This window comes from Theobroma cacao, chromosome 2, assembly GCF_053813885.1.
Source record: "Theobroma cacao isolate CCN51 chromosome 2, ASM5381388v1, whole genome shotgun sequence".
Taxonomy (NCBI): Eukaryota; Viridiplantae; Streptophyta; class Magnoliopsida; order Malvales; family Malvaceae; genus Theobroma; species Theobroma cacao.
This window is the reverse complement of record NC_142640.1, coordinates 2,413,840-2,439,273: the sequence shown is the minus strand read 5'-3', so window position 1 is coordinate 2,439,273 and position 25,434 is coordinate 2,413,840. Positions and strand designations below refer to the sequence as shown.

The 25,434-nt window shown below is 33.8% G+C and overlaps 6 protein-coding genes across 8 annotated transcripts; 5 read left to right on the top strand and 1 right to left on the bottom strand.

Annotated features, from left to right (window-relative positions):
* The first annotated feature begins 2,181 nt into the window (after positions 1-2,181).
* Positions 2,182-7,163, top strand: LAZ1 (organic solute transporter ostalpha protein (DUF300)). Its single transcript, XM_007041573.3, has 8 exons — positions 2,182-2,551; positions 2,654-2,710; positions 3,452-3,560; positions 4,554-4,738; positions 4,831-4,919; positions 5,258-5,519; positions 5,728-5,979; positions 6,363-7,163. Exons 1-8 carry the CDS (start codon positions 2,414-2,416, stop codon positions 6,711-6,713), a joined length of 1,443 nt encoding a protein of 480 aa, XP_007041635.1. The 5' UTR covers positions 2,182-2,413; the 3' UTR covers positions 6,714-7,163.
* Positions 7,164-7,209: 46 nt separating this feature from the next.
* On the bottom strand, positions 7,210-9,719 carry LOC18607408 (Phosphoglycerate mutase family protein). The gene is made up of 6 exons (XM_007041571.3): positions 9,572-9,719; positions 9,148-9,228; positions 8,703-8,831; positions 8,458-8,520; positions 8,107-8,231; positions 7,210-7,649 (listed from the first exon to the last, which is right to left on the bottom strand). Exons 1-6 carry the CDS (start codon positions 9,674-9,676, stop codon positions 7,457-7,459), a joined length of 696 nt encoding a protein of 231 aa, XP_007041633.3. The 5' UTR covers positions 9,677-9,719; the 3' UTR covers positions 7,210-7,456.
* Positions 9,720-10,043: 324 nt separating this feature from the next.
* Positions 10,044-12,600, top strand: ATSLY1 (Sec1/munc18-like (SM) proteins superfamily). Its single transcript, XM_007041570.3, has 2 exons — positions 10,044-10,231; positions 10,539-12,600. Exons 1-2 carry the CDS (start codon positions 10,201-10,203, stop codon positions 12,374-12,376), a joined length of 1,869 nt encoding a protein of 622 aa, XP_007041632.3. The 5' UTR covers positions 10,044-10,200; the 3' UTR covers positions 12,377-12,600.
* Positions 12,601-13,160: 560 nt separating this feature from the next.
* LOC18607406 (putative F-box protein At4g22165) lies at positions 13,161-14,534 on the top strand. Its single transcript, XM_007041569.3, has one exon. The coding sequence runs from the start codon at positions 13,161-13,163 to the stop codon at positions 14,532-14,534; it is 1,374 nt and encodes a 457-aa protein (XP_007041631.3).
* A 583-nt stretch (positions 14,535-15,117) lies between these two features.
* LOC18607405 (isocitrate dehydrogenase [NAD] regulatory subunit 1, mitochondrial) lies at positions 15,118-19,995 on the top strand. 3 transcript variants are annotated; one of them, XM_007041568.3, is made up of 5 exons: positions 15,118-15,747; positions 15,833-16,072; positions 17,613-17,691; positions 17,829-18,146; positions 19,422-19,995. In XM_007041568.3, exons 1-4 carry the CDS (start codon positions 15,244-15,246, stop codon positions 18,101-18,103), a joined length of 1,098 nt encoding a protein of 365 aa, XP_007041630.3. In that variant the 5' UTR covers positions 15,118-15,243; the 3' UTR covers positions 18,104-18,146; positions 19,422-19,995. The 3 variants fall into 3 exon arrangements, with proteins under 3 accessions (XP_007041630.3, XP_007041629.3, XP_017971875.2); XM_007041567.3 differs by having other exon boundaries at positions 19,338-19,995; XM_018116386.2 differs by lacking the exon at positions 19,422-19,995 and having other exon boundaries at positions 15,119-15,747; positions 17,829-18,368.
* A 1,619-nt stretch (positions 19,996-21,614) lies between these two features.
* LOC148763915 (putative F-box protein At4g22165) lies at positions 21,615-22,838 on the top strand. Its single transcript, XM_088803303.1, has one exon. The coding sequence runs from the start codon at positions 21,615-21,617 to the stop codon at positions 22,836-22,838; it is 1,224 nt and encodes a 407-aa protein (XP_088659429.1).
* Positions 22,839-25,434: the final 2,596 nt, after the last annotated feature.

Sequence of the window (25,434 nt, the reverse complement as noted above, 5' to 3'; positions counted from 1 at the left end):
TTGCATATTTTCTTTTAAATCATTTTAAAGAATTTGTCAATTTTTTTCAATTTATTCATATTTTAATCAAACTTGAAAAAAAATTAATACAGTCAACATCCAATATTCTTATTTCATTTTTATTTAAACTTCAAATACTAAATATACAATTATAATACTTAAAACATAACTAGTTAAATATGAAATACACAATGGTTGAATATATAAATAATTAAATAATAAAAATAGAAAAAAAAGATAAAAGAGAACTTTACTTCTTTTTAATTTCACACAATGGTGGTAATTAGAGGTGAGCAAATGGGTGGATTGGGTGGTTTGATCTACCATACTTAAGGACCAAATGAATAAATCATTTCTAAAAAACCGACCAAATATAAAGGAAAATCAAACCGATCTAACATAGAATTAGTTTGATTGGTCCGATTTTGGACCAATGGATCAAAATTTTATCACTATTTTTTTTACAAATTATAATATTAAAATTAATAAACTTCATTTATATATATATATATATGAAATTAATGATATAACTTATGCGTTATAATATTTTATATCAAAGTTTGTATAAATAATAACTAATTATAAATAATATGTTATAAAATCTAAGGTGATAGCTAATAAACTTATTAAGTGTAATCATATAAATAAAATTTATTATAAGTCGTTGTAATACTTATGTATAAATTAAATATATGTGTATATAATATATTACTTTATTATATATAATTAATGATACAAATTATATGTTAAAATGTTTTATATCAAAGTTTGTATAAATAATAATTAATTATAAACAATATGTTATAAAATCTAATGTGATAACTAATAAAGTTATTAAGTGTAATCATGCAAATAAAGTTTATTATAATTATAATAATACTTATATATAAATTAAATATATGTATATATAATATATAACTTTATATATATATATATATGTGAAATTTATGATATAATTTATATGTTATAATGTTTTATATCAAAGTTTGTATAAATAATAACTAATTATAAATAATATGTTATAAAATCTAAAGTGATAATTAATAAAGTTATTAAGTGTAATCATGTAAATAAAGTTTATTATAAATTATAGTAATGTTTATGTATAAATTAAATATATGTATATATAATATATTTATACAATTATATATATATATATATATATATATATATTCATAACATTTATATTGCAAAACATTACTAAAGTGTAATAATTATAACATATTAATATGTAAGATATTTACTATCATTTATTATAATATTAACATATAAGTTATATCATTTAAAATATATAACTTGTAATTTCATATTAATACATATTTATAAATAAATATATATAACTAATATCAAATTGCCATGATTATAATTTGTTTATGTACATAAAATACCCTAATATATTTTAAGTATATTATTAATTAAGTTTACTATCAATTCTTCTTAATATATATAAAAGATATTATATATATATATATATATATATATATATATATATATAACTAGTTTGGTTTTTTGGGTGCATTAATTCAAAAATTTTAAAATCTAGAACCGATCAAAAAAGTAATTAGATTAAACATTTTAAACTAATTGATCTAATAGATCAATTAACCCGAATCGTTTTACCAAAATCACATTTAATTTTGATAGGTAATTGGTCTGGATTGCTTTTACTCACCCCTAGTGGTAAATGGTCCCTGTTTTTTCCTGTTTAAAGTCACAATCTGATAAATCATTTTTTGATTAGGGTTTGTGAGGTTATTTTATTATTTATATTAATTATTAAATAATAAATTCTTTTAAAAATTATTAAAAATATATATAATAAATAAATAATTTTAAAGGGCCACAATTTTAAAAACTCTAAATTAACTAAAACAAAAAAGATAAAAACTCAAAATAATTCTTAATTCTTAATTTTCATAATTTTAATTTTTCAGTATACGATTTCACATTTTTCCCGCAATCAATAATACGTATGTAAATTACTCAAAAAGTTTATATACATGTAAAAAGTTAAAACAAAATTAACCAATTTACAAAAAAGGAAAAAACAAAAAACATGAAGGAAAATAAGCCACTGGGCTGGGGTAAACCGAGGTCGGGCCAAATTGAAATGTACAAAAATGTAAGGGGTATTAAGGTAATCTAAATCAACTACGGATAAAACAGATTCACGTGCAGCGTCCGTGCCAGAGCTTCATCTCTCTCGACTACTTTTGGTCCTCCATTTTCAATCAATCAAAGCTTTCTCTAGGGTTTTCAATTTTTTCGTTTCCGTTCGTTTAAAAACCCTCCGTTTTCTTTGAAACAAACAGAGTTAGCGATGATCATCCGGTTGATTTTTCTAACCTTTTTTCTGGAAGTGGAAAATCAATTATGCTGATTACCATCAAAGTAAATGAAGGTGTAGTAGCTGATGAAGATTACAGATTACCTATTGGGCTATTCGCCTCCTATTTGGGCGACTTTGATAGCTGGTGTCCTTTTAGTCATAACGCTTTCGCTTTCATTGTATCTTATTTTCGAACACCTCTCTTCGTACAAGAATCCTGAGGTGAGTTTTTTTTTTATGTTAGAGATTTTATTTAGTTCTTTCTTTACTGCTTATTTCATATTGCTTTGGTTGACCTTTTGTTTGGGCTTTTTTGACTCGCAGGAGCAAAAGTTTTTGATCGGAGTTATTCTTATGGTTCCTTGCTACTCTGTAGAATCGGTGAGTTTTTTGATCGAATTGACTTTTTTTTTTCTTCTGTTGAGTGGAAGCTATTTAATCTTAGAGTTGGATGTTTTATGTAGTTCGGATCTTGCAACTCCTAGTGTTTTTGCGTTAATTTTTAAGTTTTTTTGATGATAAGAAGTGTTTTATGACATTGTAAGACTAAAATCATCAGCATGTATCTTGAGGTTAGATAACTTCAAAAATTTTTGAAATCGTTGTCTATTTTCGCTCAAATTTATGGACTGTTAGGTGAAAGTTGGTGTTCTGGAGTTTATGGATTCTGAGTCTGAGCGAAATCACTAGCATAAATATTGAATGATTAATGCTGGAGACTTTTTTCTTTTAAAGATGCTTGTAGTGGGAAATTTCTGTACTTGAACTCCTGAAATTGAAATATTTTGCTTGACGTTGAAAGTTTTGAAGTAAAATTTTGGTGTTTGAGATTGCTGAATATATCTTAAGAAATTTATGTAAAATCATGGCATGAATGTTGAATAGTTGGATTTGATGTTGCTAACATGCTTGCATTGGAGGTGCAGTTTGTTTTTTGACTTAAATTTAGTAGCATGCCTGCATGAAATTTGACCTATATTCAGCTTAAATTTTTAGTTTGGTGTGCATTTTAAGTCTATAAAATTTTTAACATTCTAGGTATAATTTTGGCACAATACTTCAATGTGCTTTGCTGCAATTATATGTTATTTTCTGTCTTGCTAACTTGGATTATTTTAACAGTTTGTATCATTGGTGGATCCATCAATTAGCGTTGATTGTTCGATACTACGCGATTGCTATGAATCATTTGCCATGTATTGCTTCGGAAGATACCTTGTTGCTTGCTTGGGTATGTCCATTTCTAGAGCCTTGAAATTCAAATAAAGATATTATTTTGTAATTGTGGATAATTGATACATGTTATTTCATTGAATTCACGGTTTCTATAGTGGCATCTTTATTTTTTTTCCTTCTGTTAAACTGCTTTTATATCCTTGAATCTTAATTTTGGATTCTTGTTATTGTTTTTAACGCCTTTGAACAGATATTTCAACACTTCACTTTTTCTTTATCTTCCTATTTAAGAATGTATAGATTCTTATGATGTCATATAAAGAACGGTCACTCATAATGCGCCTAATTTTTAGTTAAATTCTAAAAGAAAATGTGCATTTCTCTGTTGGTTTTACTCAAGCAAGGTCCTGGACATGATTATTTGCAGCTCTAACCTTTATCTTTAGCATTCATGACCAATTCTCAAGGCTCAAAACTGCAGATTCTATGTAGGGGCTGTAGGACGTTTCCAGTTACTAGCCAATGACTGGTTTTAGTTTAAACTTGTTTGGTGTTAAGAATGTCATGAATTGAGCTATTAATGACACATGTATGAAATATCTCAGACTGACATGCACATGCACAAAGAGAAGAGGTACTCAAAATATTGGTATTATTGGATAAGTTATAATGTAAATATTTCATTCATTAGAGAGATACAAAAGAAGATTGGATGTTTCTGTCAAACTGACTTATGCACACTAGTTTTTTCATGTATTTGACAATGTGGACCTAAAACTTCCGACATAATTTCTTTCAAAATGTTCAGAGATTAAAGTTTGTGCATGACATATGCGTTTCTGGTTTATGGAGTTTTCAAAGTTCCATCATACAGCATAAATTTCAAAGCTCCACAGGCTATTTGTTAAATATTTTATTTTCATTTTTCTTCTCCCTCATATTTTTAATGGTCTTCATTTTTCAGAGTTGAGCTACTTTTTATTTAAGGACTGATATTGAGAAGTTTTTTTCCTTCATTGCAATCTTTCTTTCAATTTCTGCTTTTAAGGTGGTGAAGAGAGGACTATTGAATTCATGGAAAGACTAGGACGCGCAAGTGCTAAAACTCCACTATTGGGACTTGACTGTGAAAAGGGAACTGTTAAGCACCCTTTTCCCATGAATTATATCCTAAGACCATGGAAACTTGGTCAATGGTTTTACCAAGTTGTCAAGTTCGGCATAGTCCAATATGTAAGTGTTCTTTAGCTTCAAGAAAATGAATTATCCCTTTTGCTTCCGTCTTTGGATTCCTATATTAACGGAGCTGTATGCTTTGTTGGCAGATGATAATCAAGTTATTGACTGCTCTTTTAGCAGTAATTCTTGAAGCTTTTGGTGTATATTGTGAAGGAGAATTCAAATGGGGATGTGGGTAAGATGATCTTAATGTAGAATGTTGTTGGAGATAATGAGGATTATTGTGGTCGGTTATTAGTCGAAAGAACTTTTCTGGGTGGAAGAAAGTAGTTTTGAATGATTGTGATTCATATTGATGCTACTTTTAATGCTTCACCTTCTAAGCAACAAGCCACTTAAAATTATAATTTATGATGATGTTTCACTTGTGAGCACTAGTGTTTGTTTAAAATATTCTGGTACTATTTTCTTGCACTTAAAGTGGTGAATATTCATAAGTGAAACAGAATTTTGTGAATGGCCCCTCTTAAGAAATTTCTCATTGTCTTGGCATTTTTTTTCCTGATTTTGCAGGTATCCTTATATGGCGGTGGTTCTCAATTTTAGTCAGTCATGGGCTTTATACTGTTTAGTTCAATTTTATACTGTCACAAAGGATGAACTGGCTCACATAAAGCCATTGGCCAAGTTTTTGACTTTTAAATCAATTGTGTTTTTAACTTGGTGGCAAGGTGTGGCGATTGCCCTTTTTTATGCTCTTGGTCTGTTCAGAAGTCCAATTGCCGAAGGCTTGCAGTTCAAGTCAAGTGTCCAAGACTTCATTATATGTATAGAGGTAGATGTCTTCAATCACCAATGTATTTTTTCTAGGTTGTACTCCTATTTACTATAGGTATGCAGCTATGTAATAAATAATCAAAAGATTAACCCATTTGCTTGTAAATTGGAACATTACCTTTGTCGATCATTTAAAAGGCTTGTAAATTTTGTAAGTCTTTCTCTAATATGAAAGTTTGACATGTCATTCTATTCCTCCAGCACAGATGGGCATTGCTTCTGTTGTTCACCTATATGTTTTCCCTTCCAAACCTTATGAGCTAATGGGAGATCGCATTCCCGGAAGTGTTTCAATCCTTGGAGACTATGCATCTGTTGATTGCCCTCTGGATCCTGATGAGGTTAGGGACAGTGAGCGACCCACAAAGCTACGCCTACCTCAGCCTGACATAGAGGTTCGAAGTGGAATGACCATCAAAGAAAGTGTGAAGGACGTATTTATTGGTGGTGGTGGATATGTAAGTCATCAGTTTAACTAATAGTGCAATTTTAGATTTAGCTATGTACGTGGAGATTATTAATTAACGGTTAGTGAGAGAATAATTATGGTGTGCTGTAATTACCTAATAGGTGAAAGTTGCTGGTTCTCCATAATAGCATTTCTTCAGGTAGATGGGAAAGCAATAAGTTGCTAATTAATATCCATAATACAACCACATTTGGTCAAAACCTGAGGCAGATTGACCCATTATGTTCGTTCATGGCCATTTTGAAGAGCATAAAACATTTGTTACCTTTTTGTGCCTATAAAGTCAAATCTTTCAAACATCAGATCTATTCTCTTTTCTTTTCATTGGTATGTTGAAATTACTAGTGCTGAATGTGCTCTTTTCTTGTGCAGATTGTGAATGATGTAAAATTTACGGTAAACCAAGCAGTTGAGCCTGTTGAGAAGGGGATTACCAAGTTCAATGAGAAACTGCATAAGATCTCTCAAAACATCAAGAGGCATGACAAAGACAGGAGAAAGACAAAGGATGATAGTTGCCTTGCCACATCTGCACGGAGGGTAATTCGCGGTATAGATGATCCCCTCTTAAATGGGAGCATTAGTGATAGTGGGGTTGCAAGGGGAAAGAAACATCGTAGAAAATCAGGATATACCAGTGCAGAAAGTGGAGGAGAAAGCAGCAGTGATCAGAGCCATGGTGGATATCAGATTAGGGGCCGTAGATGGGTTACAAAGGATTAAAGCTTATGTGAATAATTGTGGCTATATGAACAGAAGACATGCTGGTGTGAGTGCTTCAAGAGACATCCCTATTCTTAGCTTTTGGGTGGCTTTCTTGGTTGACATGCTCAAGAGCATTGTTTCTGCAAGAGGCGGCTGAAGATTTCTTTCGAATTCCTGCTGTTGATATTTTCCCATCAAATGGGGTGGTTGTTTATGCAGGGGACTCAGTGGGTAAGTACTGTAATAGGTGTCATGTTGTATACAGTTTATTCAGGGCTTGGCCATTGCATACAAAGAATCAAGAATCGAGTTGCATGACTGGTGACATCTTTGCTCATAATTTTTTGAGAGATGTTTTCAGGCCAAACCAAGCTTGACTAATGTCTGGAAATCATTGCCCTGAAAGTTTTGAACAGATCAGAGCTATCTGTATTCTTGCTATGAATATATGCACGATATTTGAAAGCATTTTCCCTCTTATCTCTCAAGTAATATATTCTTTTGCTCAGAATGATACAATTTTAACAGTACTGCAGTGGCTTTATTCTTATGCCTTTTTAAATAGGGTAATGGTAAATACAGCAACGCCCATATAAAGTCCTTATCAGGTACTTGCAATTCATAGTTCTTGCAATGCCATAGCTAGCATTATGAAATGAAAGATTGATCATATGAATGTCTAGTAAATCATTCGGTCATAAAATGCTGGCCAAATTTTCCCAATGACTTGGTGGAAGAAACAATATAGGAGGAGCTGCAGATTATAAAACTGCCCGAAGTTCGCCAGTAAGCAGTGCGAACTGTCGATGCTGTGATAAAATAGAAGGGAGTCTAACTGCTTGAATTCTCGATCCTAGGTCATTGCTACTCGGTTCCATCTGTTCTGAAGCTGCACTGAGTATGGTTTGCAAGATTTGCAAGGGATCACCATGGCTGACAACCAAGATCACACATCTGCTTTGAAAAAGAAAGAATCTTAACTTAGACTGGTCTCACATTATGCAGAAAGAGGAATAATTTGCACTGCTGGATTGCTCTGCTTCAGCATGTTATCATGATAATGATACTGCATACCTATTATTTACACAGCACATTGGTATAACCAATCTGATAAGCAATTCTACATTTTAGAGCAAATTTCTACTTCTAGTCAGAGACTAAACCAGAATCATTATTCCTTTACGTTTAACCACTCTTAGGATTCCAATCATTAGGAACTCCATGCCTATGCACACAATGACTGATTCACTACTCTATACCTACCATAGAAGGGGAGGACATCTCATAATTTGGGATGCCTGTTAAGCATGTTCTGTGTGGAAAAACAGAAATGACAATGCTGTTTGATGTTCTAGAACTATTCCATTGGTCTTATTTGCCCCAAAGTCAAAAGAAAGGAGAACAAATTTACCCTTGGTATTCTGATTCCATGGTTGCCATAGCACTTGCAAGTCTAGAGGCCACATCATCAACACTTTCTCCACCTTCTGGCCTTGTGAATGGATCTTTTTCATCCATAGCCCATATTTCTGAATACTGTTTATGATGTACAAGAAAAGTTAGGAAAAACTCGAATGTGAACAGCCCTAAAAGGGTAAAATAAGCAAAATTTGAACCTATTTAACAGTTTGTTGCCTAAATTGTCCTACATATCTACTCGATAACCCATTATTGTTGTGTTATATGGTAGACCTCAGAATCCTTCAGCTGCAAAACTAATGCCTGGCAAAAGAATAAACTGACCTATGTACAGATCACTTACTTTGTCATGTGACAGAAGTTCAAAGGAAGGACCAAAGTAACGTTCTCGAAGATCTTCTATGACCTGTCCTTTCAGCCAATTGCATTCGTTCAATATCAGTGAGAAGCAAAAGTAGAAACAGAAATCTCATTCGATATCTCATTTTTCCCCAAGAAAAGATCCAAATCTAAAGCAGAGAACCTCTGATCTAGAATCATGATTAACTTCTCAATGATGAGCATCGTTGAGATGGCGAAATAGCTCACCTTACATTGAGGGCCCTCAAATGGAATATTCAGAACGGATGCAACAACCTCTGCTGTATGACTTGTCCTTGCAAATGGTGAGTAACAAATGCGCACATTTGAAAGTGGTATGGTTTTTTCCTTCAATTCCTGCAATTGGTATGTAATCCATCTGTAAGTAAAGCAGCTTTCTTTTCTTTTCCTTTTTCTGTTAAGGGAGAGCAAGGTTAGAAACTAGGCAATAAAGGAGAGCCTTCAACTTCTCATCAGAACTAGTTGCAAGCAACTTCTTTATATTCACTAGTTGGTGCCTACATTCTGTTAAAAGTAATCATCATTCAAGCCAGCTATGTGATTTTCAGTGTTAATATTCCCAATAACCTTCAATCAGCATTGTGAATTTATTCACTCGCAGGGGATGGTAGTTATTCAGAAAAAGGGGAAATTAACGCAAAAAAGTACTTACCTTGAGGAATAATTTTCCAGCCAACTGTGCCTGCTCAACACCTTCAGATGCCAACCCATATTCAGAACGAGTGCCATTTTCCTGATGGCATTCTGATTATTGGTTAATAAACAGAGCCAAGTAGCAAAACTGGAAATTGGCAAATGGATATAATCTAGAGAGTGACACGTAAATCTATGGATTTGCAAATGATATGAAAAGAAATTATAGCCAAACTGAAGCTTAACATCACTTTGGCATCTCAAAGAAATATGCCCTGAACCTGACAGGATCATAGACTAAGATCAATTCCACATATTTCCAGGATAGACCCAGATAAGATAAGCATTATTTCCAACAAAACAAGGATATAGGCAGCCCATAGCTCCCTGCAAAAAGAAGTACTCATAAAGCATTAGAAGACAGATGAAAGGGATTGACTGACCAATGAAGAAACAACAAGGCCTTTCTCATTTGGGATGCTTTTGCCATGCCTGAGGACCCAGTATCTGTTACGCAAAAACGACAACGTTCTTATCTCTGTTTGCATTGTCGCTGGTTCTTTCAGTTTGCTTGGAACTGTGAGAGCGCTCCAAATGCCTCCTATATTAGATGGAAATCTATTTTAAGGTCGCGTTTGGACATAAAGGAGTTTCTTACTTTCTTTTACACCATTAACTAATTTAGTACTAGTTGATAGCCAAACACAACTTTTTCAAAATCCTTTTAAAATTCTTCCAATTAACCCCAAAATTGGTTGAACACTTTTCCACGTGGCAAGTATAAGTTTCCAGTTCCAGAATACTAAAATAAACTCACCGCAGAATACCCTACTTCTAATTTACTTTTTTTTTTTTGTCATTTCCATTTTTTTTTAAATTATTTCACTATTTACGCACCGTGAATCTTTAGTTCATGAGTTTCACTCCCTCGAAATTGCAACAAAGAGAAACAGAGAGGAGCGCTCTCCCAAAAGGCTTTCCATTACCCAAGAGAAACCCAGAGCAACAAATTTGAGTCTTGAAATTTGAGAGTAACTTGTTGGGTGCAAAGAGCTTAATTTTCCAGTCTTCTATGGCTCTCAATCTTCGCCAGAAACAGACAGGTGAATTCCCTCTCTAGATCTTTCTCCTTCATTTCCCCTCAAGTTACCAAAATCCTATTTCATTTCTCTTTTTAAATTTTAATTTAGATGCAATTAGAACAAGCTCTTGTGTCTCTAATTTTGACCCTGTTAAACTTTTGTTGAATTTGATCTATTATTCTATGAATCTAAATCCATAAATCTACCACAAGTATGTTTTGGATCTAGTTTTGTCTGGCTTTTTAGATGCTGGGTTGAATTTGATTTGTCATTTTGGACCTTTAATCTTAGTGGGTGTTTTGGTCTTTCTCTTTTGCTGGGTTTACAGAATGTATAATCCGAATGCTGAATTTGAATCAACCTGTGAATCCCTCTGGAACTGCTAATGAGGAGGTTTACAAGATCTTGATTTATGACAGATTTTGTCAAAATATACTGTCCCCATTGATCCATGTCAAGGATCTGCGCAAGCACGGTGTTACCCTGTACTTCCTTATTGATAAGGATCGAAAACCTGTCCATGATGTGCCAGCTGTGTATTTTGTTCAGCCTAGTCATTCCAATATCCAGAGAATTGTAGCTGATGCCTCGCGTTCGCTCTATGATAGTTTCCATCTGAATTTCTCTTCGTCTATACCAAGGCCGCTTTTGGAGGACCTTGCCTCTGGGACTTTGAATTCCGATTCAATTCATAGGATTTCGAAGGTTCATGATCAGTATTTGGAGTTTGTGACGCTGGAGGATAATTTGTTCTCGTTGTCCCAGAAGTCTACTTATGTCCAATTGAATGACCCATCTGCAGGGGATAAAGAGATTGAGGATATTATTGAGAGGGTTGTTAGTGGATTATTTTGCGTTTTGGCTACACTTTCAGTGGTGCCAATAATAAGATGCCCGCGTGGTGGACCAGCAGAGTTGGTTGCTTCAGCATTGGATCAGAAGTTGAGGGATCATTTGTTGTCAAAGAACAATTTGTTTTCTGAAGGTGGGAGTTTTGTAAGCTCGTTTCAGCGTCCAATTTTGTGTGTCTTTGATCGGAATTTTGAGTTATCTGCTGGATTACAACATGATTTTAGGTACCGCCCACTTGTACATGATATTCTTGGATTGAAACTTAACAGGTTGAGTGTGCCTGGAGAGAAAGGTGGAATGAAATCGTACGAGTTGGATAGCTCAGACCCATTTTGGATGGCAAATGGATCGTTGGAATTTCCTGAAGTTGCTGTTGAGATTGAGACCCAATTGAACAAATATAAGAAGGATGTTGATGAGGTGAATCGAAGGACTGGTGGGACTGCAGGAACTGAGTTTGATGGGACAGACTTGATTGGGAACACAAAGCACTTGATGAATGCAGTGAACTCCCTGCCTGAGCTGACAGATCGGAAGCAGGTTATTGATAAACACACAAACATTGCAACGGTGCTCTTGGGTGAAATAAAGGAGAGATCTCTTGACTCTTATGCTAAGAAGGAGAATGACATGATGGTCAGAGGTAGTATTGATCGAAATGAGTTGCTGAGTGTACTTAAGGGAAAAGGTACCAAGACAGATAAGCTGCGGTTTGCTATAATGTATATTATCTCTTCAGAAACCATTAATCCATCAGAAGCAGAAGCAGTGGAAGCCGCACTAAGAGAATCTGATGTTGATACAAGTGCTTTTCAGTATGTGAAGAAGATCAAGTCATTGAATGTTTCATTGGCATCAGCAAATTCTGCTAGTAGAAATAACATTGTTGATTGGGCTGAGAAGATTTACGGCCAGTCAATTAGTGCTGTCACAGCTGGTGTGAAGAACCTATTGTCTAGTGATAGGCAGCTGGCATTGACAAGGATTGTGGAAGCTTTGATGGAGGGGAAGCCAAACCCTGAAATTGATTCTTACCTTGTGTTTGATCCTCGTGCCCCAAAGTCAAGCTCTGGCACTAGTAGCAGCCATCTGAAAGGACCTTTTAAAGAAGCTATTGTTTTCATGATCGGTGGTGGAAATTACGTGGAGTATGGCAGCTTGCAAGAGCTTGTACAGCGTCAGCAGCCTGTCAAGTATGTTATATATGGAACAACAGAAATTTTAACTGGATCGGAGTTTGTTGAGCAACTCGCTCTGTTGGGGCAGAAGATGGGATTGGGCAATACAGTTGCTACCTCATCAGCTACCAATTAATGCACCTTTTGGATACAATATGCAGAGCCTGCTATTTGCTTCATCCGGTGCATGAAGGAAGCAGCATGATCCAATTGGAGATGCCATTTGATCAAGCAAATACAGATTTGAAGCTGGTTATCTGAACACCTGTGCACTTAGTTTGGCCATGCACTTTTTTCTTGATATTAAGCCCACATACTGGTTTTGATCAGGACTTGAACCTTTGACTATTCAGAAACACATATATCTTTGTTCCATTATAGTGAGTAGGTATTTTGACAATGAATAGCATCTTTTTTTTTTCTATTTGGGTAAGTTTCTGCAGTTGGGGTGCTGTCAATACCCTCTTTCTATTCTCTTGGCTATCGCCTTTATTTCCCCAACTTGGCTGTATTAAAAGTTTCAGTTGGATTTCTTTTTACCCAATAATTTCATCAGATATCAATAAATGAGTGTTAATCAGATTCATTTGTAGTTTGTAATTGTATTCTTGGAAAAATGTCAGAAACGACTTGTCTTAATGCCTTAAATTACTTGATTCATTGGTGTGGCGATTTGAGCTATTTCTTTGCTGTTTGTTGCCTACTTCCAGTTGAACTAAGACAACCCTTATCCATCTTAAATTTAGTAACCCAACTTTAAAATTTAAAATTAGATAACCCAACTTTAAAATTTAAAATTAGATAGATATGTTGTCCTTTTTTTAGGTATAAACTTTCTCAAATCTCCTTGTATAATTTTCTCACGTCTGAGGTCTCTTTCCTCTTTAATCTTCTCGTCTGCTACATTATGCTAAGCTAGGATGCTGAGCACTTTGTTTCAAGCTCGCAGAAGTCTCGGGCTGTGCCTTGGGAAAGGCTGGTCTTCTCTCTCGAAGCCATTCGTAAAAGGAATGTGCGAAAAAGAGCCTGAAAAAACTCAAAAGGTTCATCCACAATGGGACAAACTTCCTCGTGACATATGGGGTTTAATCTTTCAACGTCTGTTATTAGTGGATCGAATTCACGCCAGCCTCGTATGTAAACAATGGAGTTCAGCCCTAAAGCAATCTCCTCCTCAACCTATCTGGATTCTGCTGCCTCCAGACAATATTAATGATAACAACGATTGCAAACACATGATAAGCTTCTTCGACTTGGGTGAAGGTGCAATTGGAAAGCTGAATCTCCCCAAGTCAATATCAGGAGCGACTCTCATCGGAGCTTCCAAAGGTTGGCTTGCACTCACCAAGGGCAAGAAAAATAGTCCGCAAATTTTTCTGCTTGATCCAATTTCAGGGGTTCAAATTCCTCTTCCTCCCTTGTCAACAATAAGATCGACTTCGGAAGATACGAACGCCATTGACAAGATTGAAATATCTTCCAGGGATGCATCCCAATCCGTCGTTGCAGCGTGCTTTGATGAGGGCAGGATTTTGGCACTGTGCAGACCAAAGGATAAGAGGTGGATCATATTTGAAGGGTTAGGTGTAGCTGATGATCATCGTTACGCATGCATTTTATTCTGCCATGGAATATTATATGCATTGATTACAACAGAAGACGATGAAGTCACTTTTCAATTTCAAACCCATTCCCTGAAATTAGCAGGTGATCATGATGTTATTTTGAAGCTAATCCCTCTAACGATGTTCGAGATCAGTTCCCCGATTTTCCTTGAAGACCCGCTTGAAGAAGTAGATACCTTTGGTAAAAACTGGGCTGCAATACCATATTTGGTGGAATCCAATGGTGACTTGCTGATAGTTCTGAAAATATTAGACGCCTTAATAACTGAGGACGAAGACCAGGACGACGACGACGAGGACAACGTCGAGCCTATATTTTCATACTGTCGGATTGCAACATTCGAAGTATTCAAGGTTGAAGCAAGTGATGACACACTATGGTTAACGAGGTTAAGCAACTTAGATGACCAAACCTTGTTCATCGATGGGGTGGATTCACTATCCCTTCCAGGTGAAAACTTCAGTAAAAATTGCATTTACTTTTTGGAAGATTCATTTGGTTACACTGCCGAAGGTTGGAAACCAATCATTTCTCGTGAATCCGGTGTTTTCTACCTTCATGATGGAAGGATAGAACGTTCCCTTCCAAGTTTGGACCTTTCCAAGCTTGGAAAGGATTTTTGTTACCTCTGGTTTTTTCCAAATATCAAGATTGGAGACTTCAATTAGAACTTGGTTAGAGAATTGAGAATGAAATAATTTATTTATTTATTTATTTTTTAAATTTAGAGAAAGGATACTCGAATTCTGTATTGTGTATCAATCAATGAACCAAATGTTCGAGTATCAGAATGAAATAATGTTAGATGATTATATTTATTTGTTTTTATTTTTTGTTGGTATTTATAGTAATAAAATTATATGATCTTTTATGAATGTATTTGGTTTGTAGGACAATTATAATATTCATTTTATATGTATCCATGTTCAACCATTCCTTTATTTAGTTTTCATTAGAGTTTACATAACATGCACAAAACACAATTCTTGAACTGCTTAAAGGAATATCAAAATGAGAAAAAACTTGTAATTAATATTTAGTCATTTCACTCATTTGTAATTTTTCAGAAATTACAAAACAATACAATCCAATTAAAATTTCATATTATAAAGGAAATAAAAACCTTAAGTAGATTATATTACTGATTACTCACAATTCAGTGAGTAGACCAAGGGTTTAAAAATTTGAGTGTCAAAAATATAAAATATTTAAAATTAAGGGGTGCTTTTCTAAATTATCCCTTCCTCGTCCTTTTTTTCCATTCGCATCTGTCAACGGCCTTCTCTGCAACTGTCCTTTTTTCGTATTTCTCTCAAGATTAAAAACCCTAATTTGACCGCCAAAAACTCTGAAATCTTCAAACACCCTCACCTGAAAATGTCCACGTCACGCAGATCCGTTCCTCTTCTGAAAACCCTTATAACGCAAAGAACCCATCGCCGAACCGTGACTTACATGCCCCGACCAGGGGATGGAGCCCCGAGACCCGTAACTCTAATCCCAGGAGACGGAATCGGACCGTTGGTGACAAACGCGGTGGAACAAGTGATGGAAGCAATGCACGCGCCGGTTTACTTCGAGAAGTATGAGGTTCACGGCGAGATGAAGTGCGTGCCGCAGGAAGTCATAGATTCAATAAAGAAGAACAAAGTTTGTCTGAAAGGAGGGTTGAAGACTCCAATGGGAGGCGGAGTTAGTTCACTGAATATGCAATTGAGAAAAGAATTGGATTTATACGCTTCGTTGGTCAATTGCTGTAACTTACCAGGATTGCCAACCAGACATGAAAACGTGGACATCGTGGTAATTAGGGAGAATACGGAAGGGGAATACTCGGGGCTCGAACATGAGGTCGTGCCTGGCGTTGTTGAGAGTCTTAAGGTATTGATTATATAATCGAATTGTTTTCTTTTTTAATGAAAATTTGAAGATTTTCTTATTGTTAGATTAGCTGTTTCTCGTGTAGGTGATAACAAAGTTTTGTTCAGAGCGGATTGCAAAATATGCATTTGAGTATGCCTATTTAAACAATAGAAAGAAGGTTACTGCTGTTCATAAGGCCAATATAATGAAACTCGCTGATGGTTTGTTTTTGGAGTCTTGCCGGGAAGTGGCGACCAAATATCCAAGTATCAAGTACAATGAAATTATTGTGGACAATTGCTGTATGCAACTTGTCTCAAAACCAGAACAATTTGATGTCATGGTATGTTAAGTTTTTAAAAAAATTTCTTATATTAACATCTTTTAATATGAATCCGTTTGTAGTCATTGATGTTTATGCATATTTTAGCATTTGGTGATCTTCCCTCTAGTATAGATTGATATATGACACTAGTTTAGATTGATACATGTATTTTTTTTTTTTTGAAAACCATATATGTATTTTATTCATACAAGAGGTACAAGAATGCTTCTGGAAGTCTTTTTCCTGAGATAAAAAGATTTATTGCAGCAGAACACCATTCTTTGACAACATCAATAAAAAGGGTCCTGTGAGTTCACAAAAATATCAGTCCTGGACTCTCTTTAAGCCTGTACATATCAGTAAGCACTCAATAAGCACCTGTGAAGCAAAACCAGTGGTTCATCATAAAACAAAGGCTCATAAACACCATATCCCTCGCAAGACTGACTACCAAAAAGACATCAGCTATGACACAGATGAGCAAAGTATAACTATCCATCCTACTGATGAGATCTATATATCAGCAACAATTGAAATAGTACCAATCCATGAGATCCCCCAACACAGACACATCAGTATGTCAATTCCAACCTTAGCCAGGATCCACCATCATATGAACAACAATATGCAAATAAAACCATCAGCAGCTGAGTAGATCAAGTTAGTGTATACTATCAGACCCACCTCACCTGCTCATCTGAACCACAAAAGTGTCACTGTGATGAAAACCTTACCAGGCACGAACACGCCCTGGACCACACTGGAACCTGTGGACAAATAAGGCAAGGTCAATCAACACTCACCACCAGCGGAAGAGGAGCCCCCATTGTAACCACCCAAAGGATCATCTACTTGATGCACCTGCAGAAGATCTTGTTCTCTTCCTACTGCAGCTTTTGCAAGTGAATCCGCCATGCTGTTAGCTGATCTTAAGACATGCTGAATCTCCCATTTCTTGTCTCTGTTTTTGAGATGATTAGTGTGCAAGATCTGTGTCCTAAGCCACCATGGAGCTGCATCAGGCCTGTTAACCCATTTAACAGCCGTAGTAGTCACTTTCTATTAGCAGATCATGGCCCATTGCCTTGGAGAAGGTGATTAGTGCCTTTCCTTTGTTATCGCTTATAATACCTCCAATCCTAGAGTCTCCCGAATTTCCCCTTGAAGTTCCATCAACATTAAACTTAAGTTGCATGACAGTTCCAACTCACATCTTGTTTTCCTCTCACATCTTGTTGTAATATATGTGTATATATATATATATGTGTGTGTGTGTGCATAAGGTATTACAATTAGTTCAACATATAAATACAGATCTCAATTCCAGATTTTCTTTACCTCTGCTTTAATCATCTTTGACATCTTTGTTACCAATGCTGAACACAATTTCAATTGTCGTTGGAAATGTTGTATACTTTGCTGGAAGAATCCATCAGCATGGAGATTTTTGTAACTTGCTTTTAGGTTGCGTTCCATTTATGTTTTTTAGCAAGGGTTTAGTCATTTAACTGTTTTGCCTAATCTTCACCCAACTGCTGGACCTCTTCTGTGTCTTTAGGTAACTCCTAATCTTTACGGAAATCTTGTTGCAAATACAGCAGCGGGTATTGCTGGAGGCACTGGTGTCATGCCGGGAGGTACCAATTACTTACTAATATGCGTTGTTTTTCAGTTATTAGCTATTTCATGGCATGAACATAATCTGGAACCTATATTAGCTACTTGTTTTCTGGCTATTTCTCTTATAATTTAGTCAACAATTCTCTGACTACAGGTAATGTTGGAGCTGATCATGCTGTCTTTGAGCAAGGCGCTTCAGCAGGGAATGTGGGAAAAGAAAAGATAGTAGAGCAAAAGAAGGCAAATCCAGTGGCTTTGCTTCTCTCCTCTGCCATGATGTTGAGGCACCTCCAGTTTCCTTCATTTGCTGATCGACTCGAAACTGCAGTGAAACGTGTAATTTTAGAAGGTATGGACCGGACTAAAGATCTCGGTGGAGATAGCAGTACACAGGAAGTTGTTGATGCTGTCATTGCTAAGCTAGACTGATTGGTTGAACTCCTCCATCGTGGACTCTTAATATTGTCATTTGGTATGATTTCCTTAATTTCTATATGTCATTCTTAGATTTCAAGCATGATATTCTTTTTGGAAATAAAAAGCCAATCTTGATAGCCAAGAACATTTTAATGAAAATTGAGGACTTATGAGTTACGATTTTTATTTTCCCTTTTTTACAATTTAAGATGGATTTGATACTGTGGCATTGGGTGGAATAAGAATCTGGTTTTCTACTCCTTTCATTCCTGTGCAATTTTTTTCTTTAATCTATATTTCTTGGTTTTTTGCTTTTCCTTATTTAGTTTATATAGTTTGCTTATAAAAGCATTAGTCATAGTCAGATCCCTCTAATGTGGTGTTAGAAATTTATGCAGCTCAAGAAGTAAAGGGATTTAGGAGTTATCAGAAACTTGTTTCATTCAATTTCTACCCTATTTTAATAGACTCGAAATCAAAAGAATACTAGGATATGTTAACCAAATTATTTTGAGTCCAAAGAACAAGATGGAAAGTCAAAATTTTCATCATTAATGTGTTTAGGAGACAAAAATATATATAACCTCTATCGTTGATTGAGGCCTTATAAAAGAAATTTTGTTTTTAATTTGATGTGTTCACCTTGTGATTGTATAGCACAATCTATAAATATACAATTGAAATTGTCCCCAAGTGGGACAATTTCTGATTGTTGTTGGCAATTAAACATTTAAGGTTCAGTTTCGGCCTCTTAGGCTTTTGTGCTGTCAGGCCAAGATTTTCCTTGTGGGTTTGAGTTAATTTCTGTCACCTTACTAGCTCTTTTCTTCATGTTTGAAACAAATGAATGTGTCACCTTATTAGCTCTTTTCTTCATGTTTGAAACCTATGAATAGGCTTTTGTTCATGTGCTTTATAAAGGGTAATAAAATAGGTATTTAAGGTGGTGCAATTTTAGGAGTTTTGTATCGTTTGAATTTTTTGTGCATATTTTTTACATTTGATTACAAACGGGAAAGTCCAAAGTCTTTAGTAGGAGGAAAAGAAGAGTAGTAAAATTCAACCTCTATTATATCCTTAATGGATAAGTTGGATTATTCCAAAGAAGTAATACAGGGCTAGAATCCTTACCGCTTATACCTGAATCAGAAATCTTTTCACAATTGATTGTCTAAAAACATTAGATAGATACGTTCTTAAATCCCTTTTGCCTCTTTAATTTTCCAAACTGTTTTGCCTTTGTAAGTACTCACAAAAAAGAGAGATGGAGATGATGGTTCATCCGCCATGGGAGGAACTTCCTCATGACATATGGGGTTTAATCTTTCAGCGCCTCCCCTTAGTGGATCGTGTTCACTCCAGCGTCGTATGCAAACAATGGAGTTCAGCCCTCAAGCGAACTCCTCGACCCGCTCGGAATCTACTGCACCTCGACGATGATAGTAAAGATTGGGATCACATGATTATAACCTACTGTGACTTGAGTGAAGGCACAATTGGAAATCTGAATCTCTGTGAGCCAATACCAAATGGGGATGCTACCGGGGCTTCCAAAGATTGGCTTGTAGAACCAACGAAGGGCACGACAAGTAACAATCTGCAAACTTTTCTGCTTCATCCAATTTCAGGGGTTCAAATCCCACTAGCTCCCTTGTCAACAATAAGATCGGCTTCAGGAGATTCAAAGCCTCAAAGTCCATACGATCGGGTTGCAACATTCCAAGTATTCAAGGTTGAAGCAAGTGATGCACTATGCTTAAGGAAGTTAAGCAACCAAACATTGTTCATCGATGGAGCGGATGCAGTATCCCTTCCAAGTGAATATTTTGATAGCAATCGCATCTACATTTTGGAAAATTCATTTAAATATACAGACGAAGGTTGGAAGCTAATTACTTTTTTCATTTTTTTTTCTCATTTGTCTCTTTATTTATTTTGTATATTGCTTTATAATTTTAATAGGATATTTTATTACTTCTTTATAAATTAAAAATAGAGAAAAATTATTTGAAAGGAAAAGAAAAGAACAAAGATAACAAAAATCTTTGTGCCCTATGATGAGTAATCTTAAAAGTAAGTATGATTCGAGTAAGTCCAACAGGATTAATGAATGAATCTAAGACCTTTTAAGATTGACTTTACAATATGACATGATTAAGAATCAATTTTAAATAATATTTTAAAATATATATATATTTTAAATCTACTTAAAATTTTATAATTTTTAATATATATATATATATTACATATAATACTTGTATAATTAAAAAATAATATTTCAATATCATATAAGATGTTAGCATTCCAAATTTATAAATCCTAGAAAGATTCAAACGAGTACTACACAAGAAGTTTTTTTTTTTTTTTTGCTTAATAATCAAAGAATTTATTAATAATATTGATATCAAAGGATGAAAAGAGCAAACAATGTCTAAACCAGCATGGTTCCGCATTGAGAGCTTGCACCCAGATCATATCAGCACCTTGCATCCCATAAGGACAGTTCAACAACATGGCTTCAAGATATTCCAAGTAAAGCTCCAATGAACTACGCCCAAACAATACATCCCATGACCGAGCCTTCAACGTCCCGTAACACCCCTCCACATATCGTCAATCCCGGTTTATCTCTAGTATCTGTCCACATTAAATTTAAGCTCATTTGGATTACGCTTTGTCCACTTCATACTACCTCTAGATGCCATGAGTCGACTTTCTCATCTCAACTTTCAAATAGTGACAAAATTAAAATTTTATGTTTGAAAGTGACGAAAATAAGAAATTCAATATTTATATAGACGAAATTATAAGTTTTTTTTTTTTTTTAAAGAATAGAAAACAAAACTGTAAAATTTAAAAAAAATATTAAATTTTAAAATTTTAGGAGGGGCTGGGCCTCCTACTAGCCCCTTTCCCTCCACCTCTGCTTCCAAGGTAAGCTGTTGATGCTGTAATTGCTAAGCTAGACTGATTGGCTGAACTCCTTCATGGACTCTTAGATTTTAGTGTTATCTTCTGGTATGAACCATTCTTAGATTTCAAGTAATACAGGGTTAGAAACCCTTCAATTGGCCATGTTTTTTCTCTGTCGCCAACACCGGACAAAATTAATTATTAAAAGAGATAATGGTAACAAAAAGCTATGATAATTCAATTTTGAAAGAGAGATTAAGGACTATATACACAATTGTATTACATGTTTGATTAGATTAATCCTAAATGCAATCCGACTATTATTACAATTTTACTTCACATCTTATACACCATTATTACAAAGGAAATTTATTATATTATTCTGTTAAATAACATTGAAAAGTTGGAAAGTAAATCCTAGTTGGAGTTGAATTAAGTCAATCACAATCCATCTTTTATTTATATATTGAAATAGTATAAAAAAAAAATTAGATAGATACCTTGTCAAATCTCTTTGCTTCTTTAATTTTCTCTCATCAGCTATATTGAGCAAAAGCAGAACTCACTCCTCTCCTTTCTCCAGGTCAATCGTTAAAGGAATATGCAAAAAATGGATATGGTTCATCCGCCATGGGCGGAACTTCCTCTTGACATATGGGGTTTAATCTTTCAGCGCCTCCCATTAGTGGATCGTGTTCACGCCAGCATCGTGTGCAAACAATGGAGTTCAGCCCTAAAGCAAACTCCTAGACCCACTTGGATTCTACTGCACCAGCTCGACGATTATACTAAAGATTGCGATCACATGGTTATAAGCTACTTTGACTTGGGTGATGGTGCAATTGGAAATATGAATCTCCCCGAGTCAACACCAGAAGGGGCTACTACTGGGGCTTCCAAAGGTTGGCTTGCAGTGCACATGGTGGGCACGACAACTAATAATCTGCGAACTTTTCTGCTTGATCCAATTTCAGGGGTTCAACTTCCACTTCCTCCCATGTCAACAACAAGATCAGCTTCGGAAGATACAAACATCGTCTTTCCTAATATTGAAATATCTTCCCAGGATGCATCCAAATCCGTGGTTGCAGCAATCTTTGGTGATGAAAAGATTTTGGCATTGTGCAGACCAAAGGATAAGAGGTGGACCTTATTTGAAGGGCTAGACATAGCTGATGATTATCGTTACGTCAGTATTTCGTTCTGTGATGGCAAATTATATGCCTTAATTACAACTGAAACCGATATGATCAGTCTTCAAATTCAAACTCATTCCATAAAATTAACAGATGGCCATCATGTTCTTTTGAAACTAATCCCTTTTCCGATGTTCAAGATCAATTCCTTAATCTTTTTTGAATATCCTGTTGGAGAGGCAGGTCTCTCTGACGAAAACTGGATGGTAATACCATATTTGGTGGACTCCAATGGTGAGTTATTGCTAGTTCTTAAAATATTAGATGACAAGGGCGACCACAATGACGAGCTGCAAACTCCATACTATCGGGTTGCAACATTCGAAGTATTCAAGGTTGAAGCAAGTGACACACTATGTTTAACAAGGCTAAGCAACTTAGATGACCAAACGTTGTTGGTCGATGGGGTGAATGCAATATCCTTTACAGGTGAAAATTGTTCTAGAAATTGCATCTACTTTTTGGAAGATTCATATCTTTATACAGATCAAGGTCCGAAACCAATCAGTTCACCTCGATCCGGTGTTTTCTACCTTAATGATGGAAAGATTGAACGTTTCTTTCCAGACGAGAACATTGCACATCGTGTATTTTCCAAATGGTTTATTCCAAATATTAAGATTGGAGGCTTCAACTAGAGTTTTGTGGTTACAATGTTAATTAGGTATATACCTTTATTCCAAAAGAATGCTATATTTCTTTGGCATTATCCTTAAATGCTCTTGTCAAACAATCCATTTATTAAAACACTTATACTGCCCTTTTTATATGCATTTGTTCCACCATTCTTTTTCATTAGTATTTACGTAATTATTCACAAATAAAAGAGGAGAAAATGATTTTTTTTTTAAAAAAAAAAAGAAAGAAAAATAAATAAAATCTTTTGGTCCGACAATGGGCAATCTTAATGGTTAGAATAATCTGGTGAGTATAGATTAGATAGGAGTAAGCAGCCTTGAAATCAAAATTGCAGACCACTCATGTAAGATTGATTTTGAAAGTTTTGGACCTTGAATCGGTCATGACTATTTAAGATCGATCTTCGAGTAATTAGTCAGCCTATGAAACAATTTTAGGAGTTTGCTCAAAATCAAAAAGCTTGCATCGTTTAAATTTTTTGAACATATTTTTTTTAGTACATTTGATATCAAATCCGAACATTCAAAGGGTTTAGTGTTTAGGTAAGAGGAAAAGAAGAGAATTAGTATACAATTCAACCTCTATATATTATGTTTTTAAATTTTATAATTTTTTCTTACTTTTTTTAAAAAGTTTTATAGTTTAGTCCTTACTTTTTTTTTTTAATTTTATAGTTACTAGGATGGTATCCGTAGTTACGTTATGAAAAAGATCACAGGAAATATTGATTATGGTAGAGTAGATTTCAATTTGGTACTTTCAAAAGAGTTTGTAGAGAAAGCAATATTATATTAATGAATTGCATGAATGTTCGATTTTTACTAATAGAGGAAAAAATAAACTGGTATTAATTGAAAATAATTATTTGCTCCGATTTCAATTACCGAAAACTTGTACCTACATATATGATTATAAAACAGTAAAATATTAAGAAATGAGAGAGTATATAACATATACTATTGACAGATTAAGATAAAGAGTTATACAATATAAGGCAACTATATAATATAAAGATCCTATCAATATAAAATAGTTACTAATTTCTAATAATATATTTTTTATTTATAAAATGAATGACTAAAAGTTGTCAAATTTAATTGATTTATTTGTTCAATGATGACTATGTGCTATGTATATTAAGAAATGAATAAACTTTTTCGACTTTTTTATTTTGTTCAATGAATTGGATAAATATTTATTAGAATTTAAATATTCATGTATAAAAGAGATATCTAAATACTATGGATTCAGGTTCATGTAGAATAAGAGGATATAAACAAAAAATAATATTAAATTACAATTGATAAATATTAAATGAATCTATATTTTAAACATTAAAAATTAAAAATTATTGTTTTCAAGTATTTTTTTACTGAAATAAATAAAAATAAAAAAACCTTTTAAATGTAAAAAAAACAATGCAGCTTTAACATAAGGTGTAAGAAAGATTAATTCAATAAAGAATGATAACCAATTGATCCAATTAGTTATTTTATTTAAAACAAAATTTATCTAAAAAAGACGATAATCCTATGAAAGATTATTAGATATATAATAAACTATTAAGAAATGAGAAAGTATATAGCATATACTATTAACAGATTAAAATAAACAATAGTAAAATATAAGGAAACAGTAAAATATAAAGATCATATCAATATAAAATAATTAATAATTTCTAGTATTATATGTCTTTTATATATAAAATGAATGACTAAAGGTTATCAAATTCAATTGATTTGTTTATTCAATGATGACTGTGTGCCATGTATATTGAAAAATGAGTAGGCCTTTTTGATTTTTTTATTTTGTTCAATGAATTGGATGGATATTTATTAGAATTTAAATATTCATTTACAAAAGAGATGTCTATATACTATAAATTCAGGTTGATGCAAAATAAGAGAATATAAACAAAAAATAATATTAAATTGTAATTGATAAATATTAAATGAATCAATCTTATAAGTATTAAAAGTTAGAAATTATTATTTTCAATATTTTTTACTAAAATAAATATAAGTAAAAAGAAAAAAAAACCTTTCAAATGTCAAAAACAATGTAGTTTTGACATAAGGTGTAAAAAAATTAATTTAATTAACAATGACAAATGTCAATCAATTAACCCAATCAATTATCTTACTTGTATATAATGAATTGGATTGATATTTATTAAAATTTAAACATTTATGTATAAAAGATATATCTATATACTATAGATTCAGGTTCATGTAGAATACGAAAATATAGATAAAAAATAATATTAAATTATAATTGATAAATATTAAATGAATCTATCTTCTAAGTATTAAAAGTTAGAAATTATTGTTTTCAAAATTTTTTTATCAAAATAAATAAAAGTAAAAAAAAAAAAACCCCTTCAAATGTCAAAAACAACTTATTTTTTATATAAGGTGTAAAAAAAATTAATTCAATAAAAAACGAAAGGTCAAAAAAATAAAAAGGAGTTCTAATTGAATAACACTTGTCATTCAATTGAAAAAAATTGAAACATCTTACTTTTATATATATTACAGATATTCCTGCAAACATTGAAGAAATTGTTTTTGTCCTTAGGAAAGAGAGATTAAGGAC

What these genes read in the sequence shown, in the direction of transcription:
- ATSLY1 (XM_007041570.3), top strand. Translation starts at nt 10,201, where the DNA reads ATGGCTCTCAATCTTCGCCAGAAACAGACAG. An exon ending in TCTTCGCCAGAAACAGACAG is followed by an intron (nt 10,232 to 10,538) that starts GTGAATTCCCTC and finishes CTGGGTTTACAG; the next exon opens with AATGTATAATCCGAATGCTG.
- LAZ1 (XM_007041573.3), top strand. Translation starts at nt 2,414, where the DNA reads ATGAAGATTACAGATTACCTATTGGGCTATTCGCCTCCTATTTGGGCG. An exon ending in CTTCGTACAAGAATCCTGAG is followed by an intron (nt 2,552 to 2,653) that starts GTGAGTTTTTTT and finishes TTTGACTCGCAG; the next exon opens with GAGCAAAAGTTTTTGATCGG. An exon ending in ACTTCATTATATGTATAGAG is followed by an intron (nt 5,520 to 5,727) that starts GTAGATGTCTTC and finishes CCTCCAGCACAG; the next exon opens with ATGGGCATTGCTTCTGTTGT.
- LOC18607406 (XM_007041569.3), top strand. Translation starts at nt 13,161, where the DNA reads ATGCTGAGCACTTTGTTTCAAGCTCGCAGAAGTCTCGGGCTGTGCCTT.
- LOC18607408 (XM_007041571.3), bottom strand. Translation starts at nt 9,676, where the DNA reads ATGCAAACAGAGATAAGAACGTTGTCGTTTTTGCGTAACAGATACTGG. An exon ending in GCCTTGTTGTTTCTTCATTG is followed by an intron (nt 9,229 to 9,571) that starts GTCAGTCAATCC and finishes GAATGCCATCAG; the next exon opens with GAAAATGGCACTCGTTCTGA. An exon ending in ATGGAATCAGAATACCAAGG is followed by an intron (nt 7,650 to 8,106) that starts GTAAATTTGTTC and finishes TTTTCAAAGCAG; the next exon opens with ATGTGTGATCTTGGTTGTCA.
- LOC18607405 (XM_007041568.3), top strand. Translation starts at nt 15,244, where the DNA reads ATGTCCACGTCACGCAGATCCGTTCCTCTTCTGAAAACCCTTATAACG. An exon ending in GCGTTGTTGAGAGTCTTAAG is followed by an intron (nt 15,748 to 15,832) that starts GTATTGATTATA and finishes TTTCTCGTGTAG; the next exon opens with GTGATAACAAAGTTTTGTTC. An exon ending in CACTGGTGTCATGCCGGGAG is followed by an intron (nt 17,692 to 17,828) that starts GTACCAATTACT and finishes CTCTGACTACAG; the next exon opens with GTAATGTTGGAGCTGATCAT.
- LOC148763915 (XM_088803303.1), top strand. Translation starts at nt 21,615, where the DNA reads ATGGATATGGTTCATCCGCCATGGGCGGAACTTCCTCTTGACATATGG.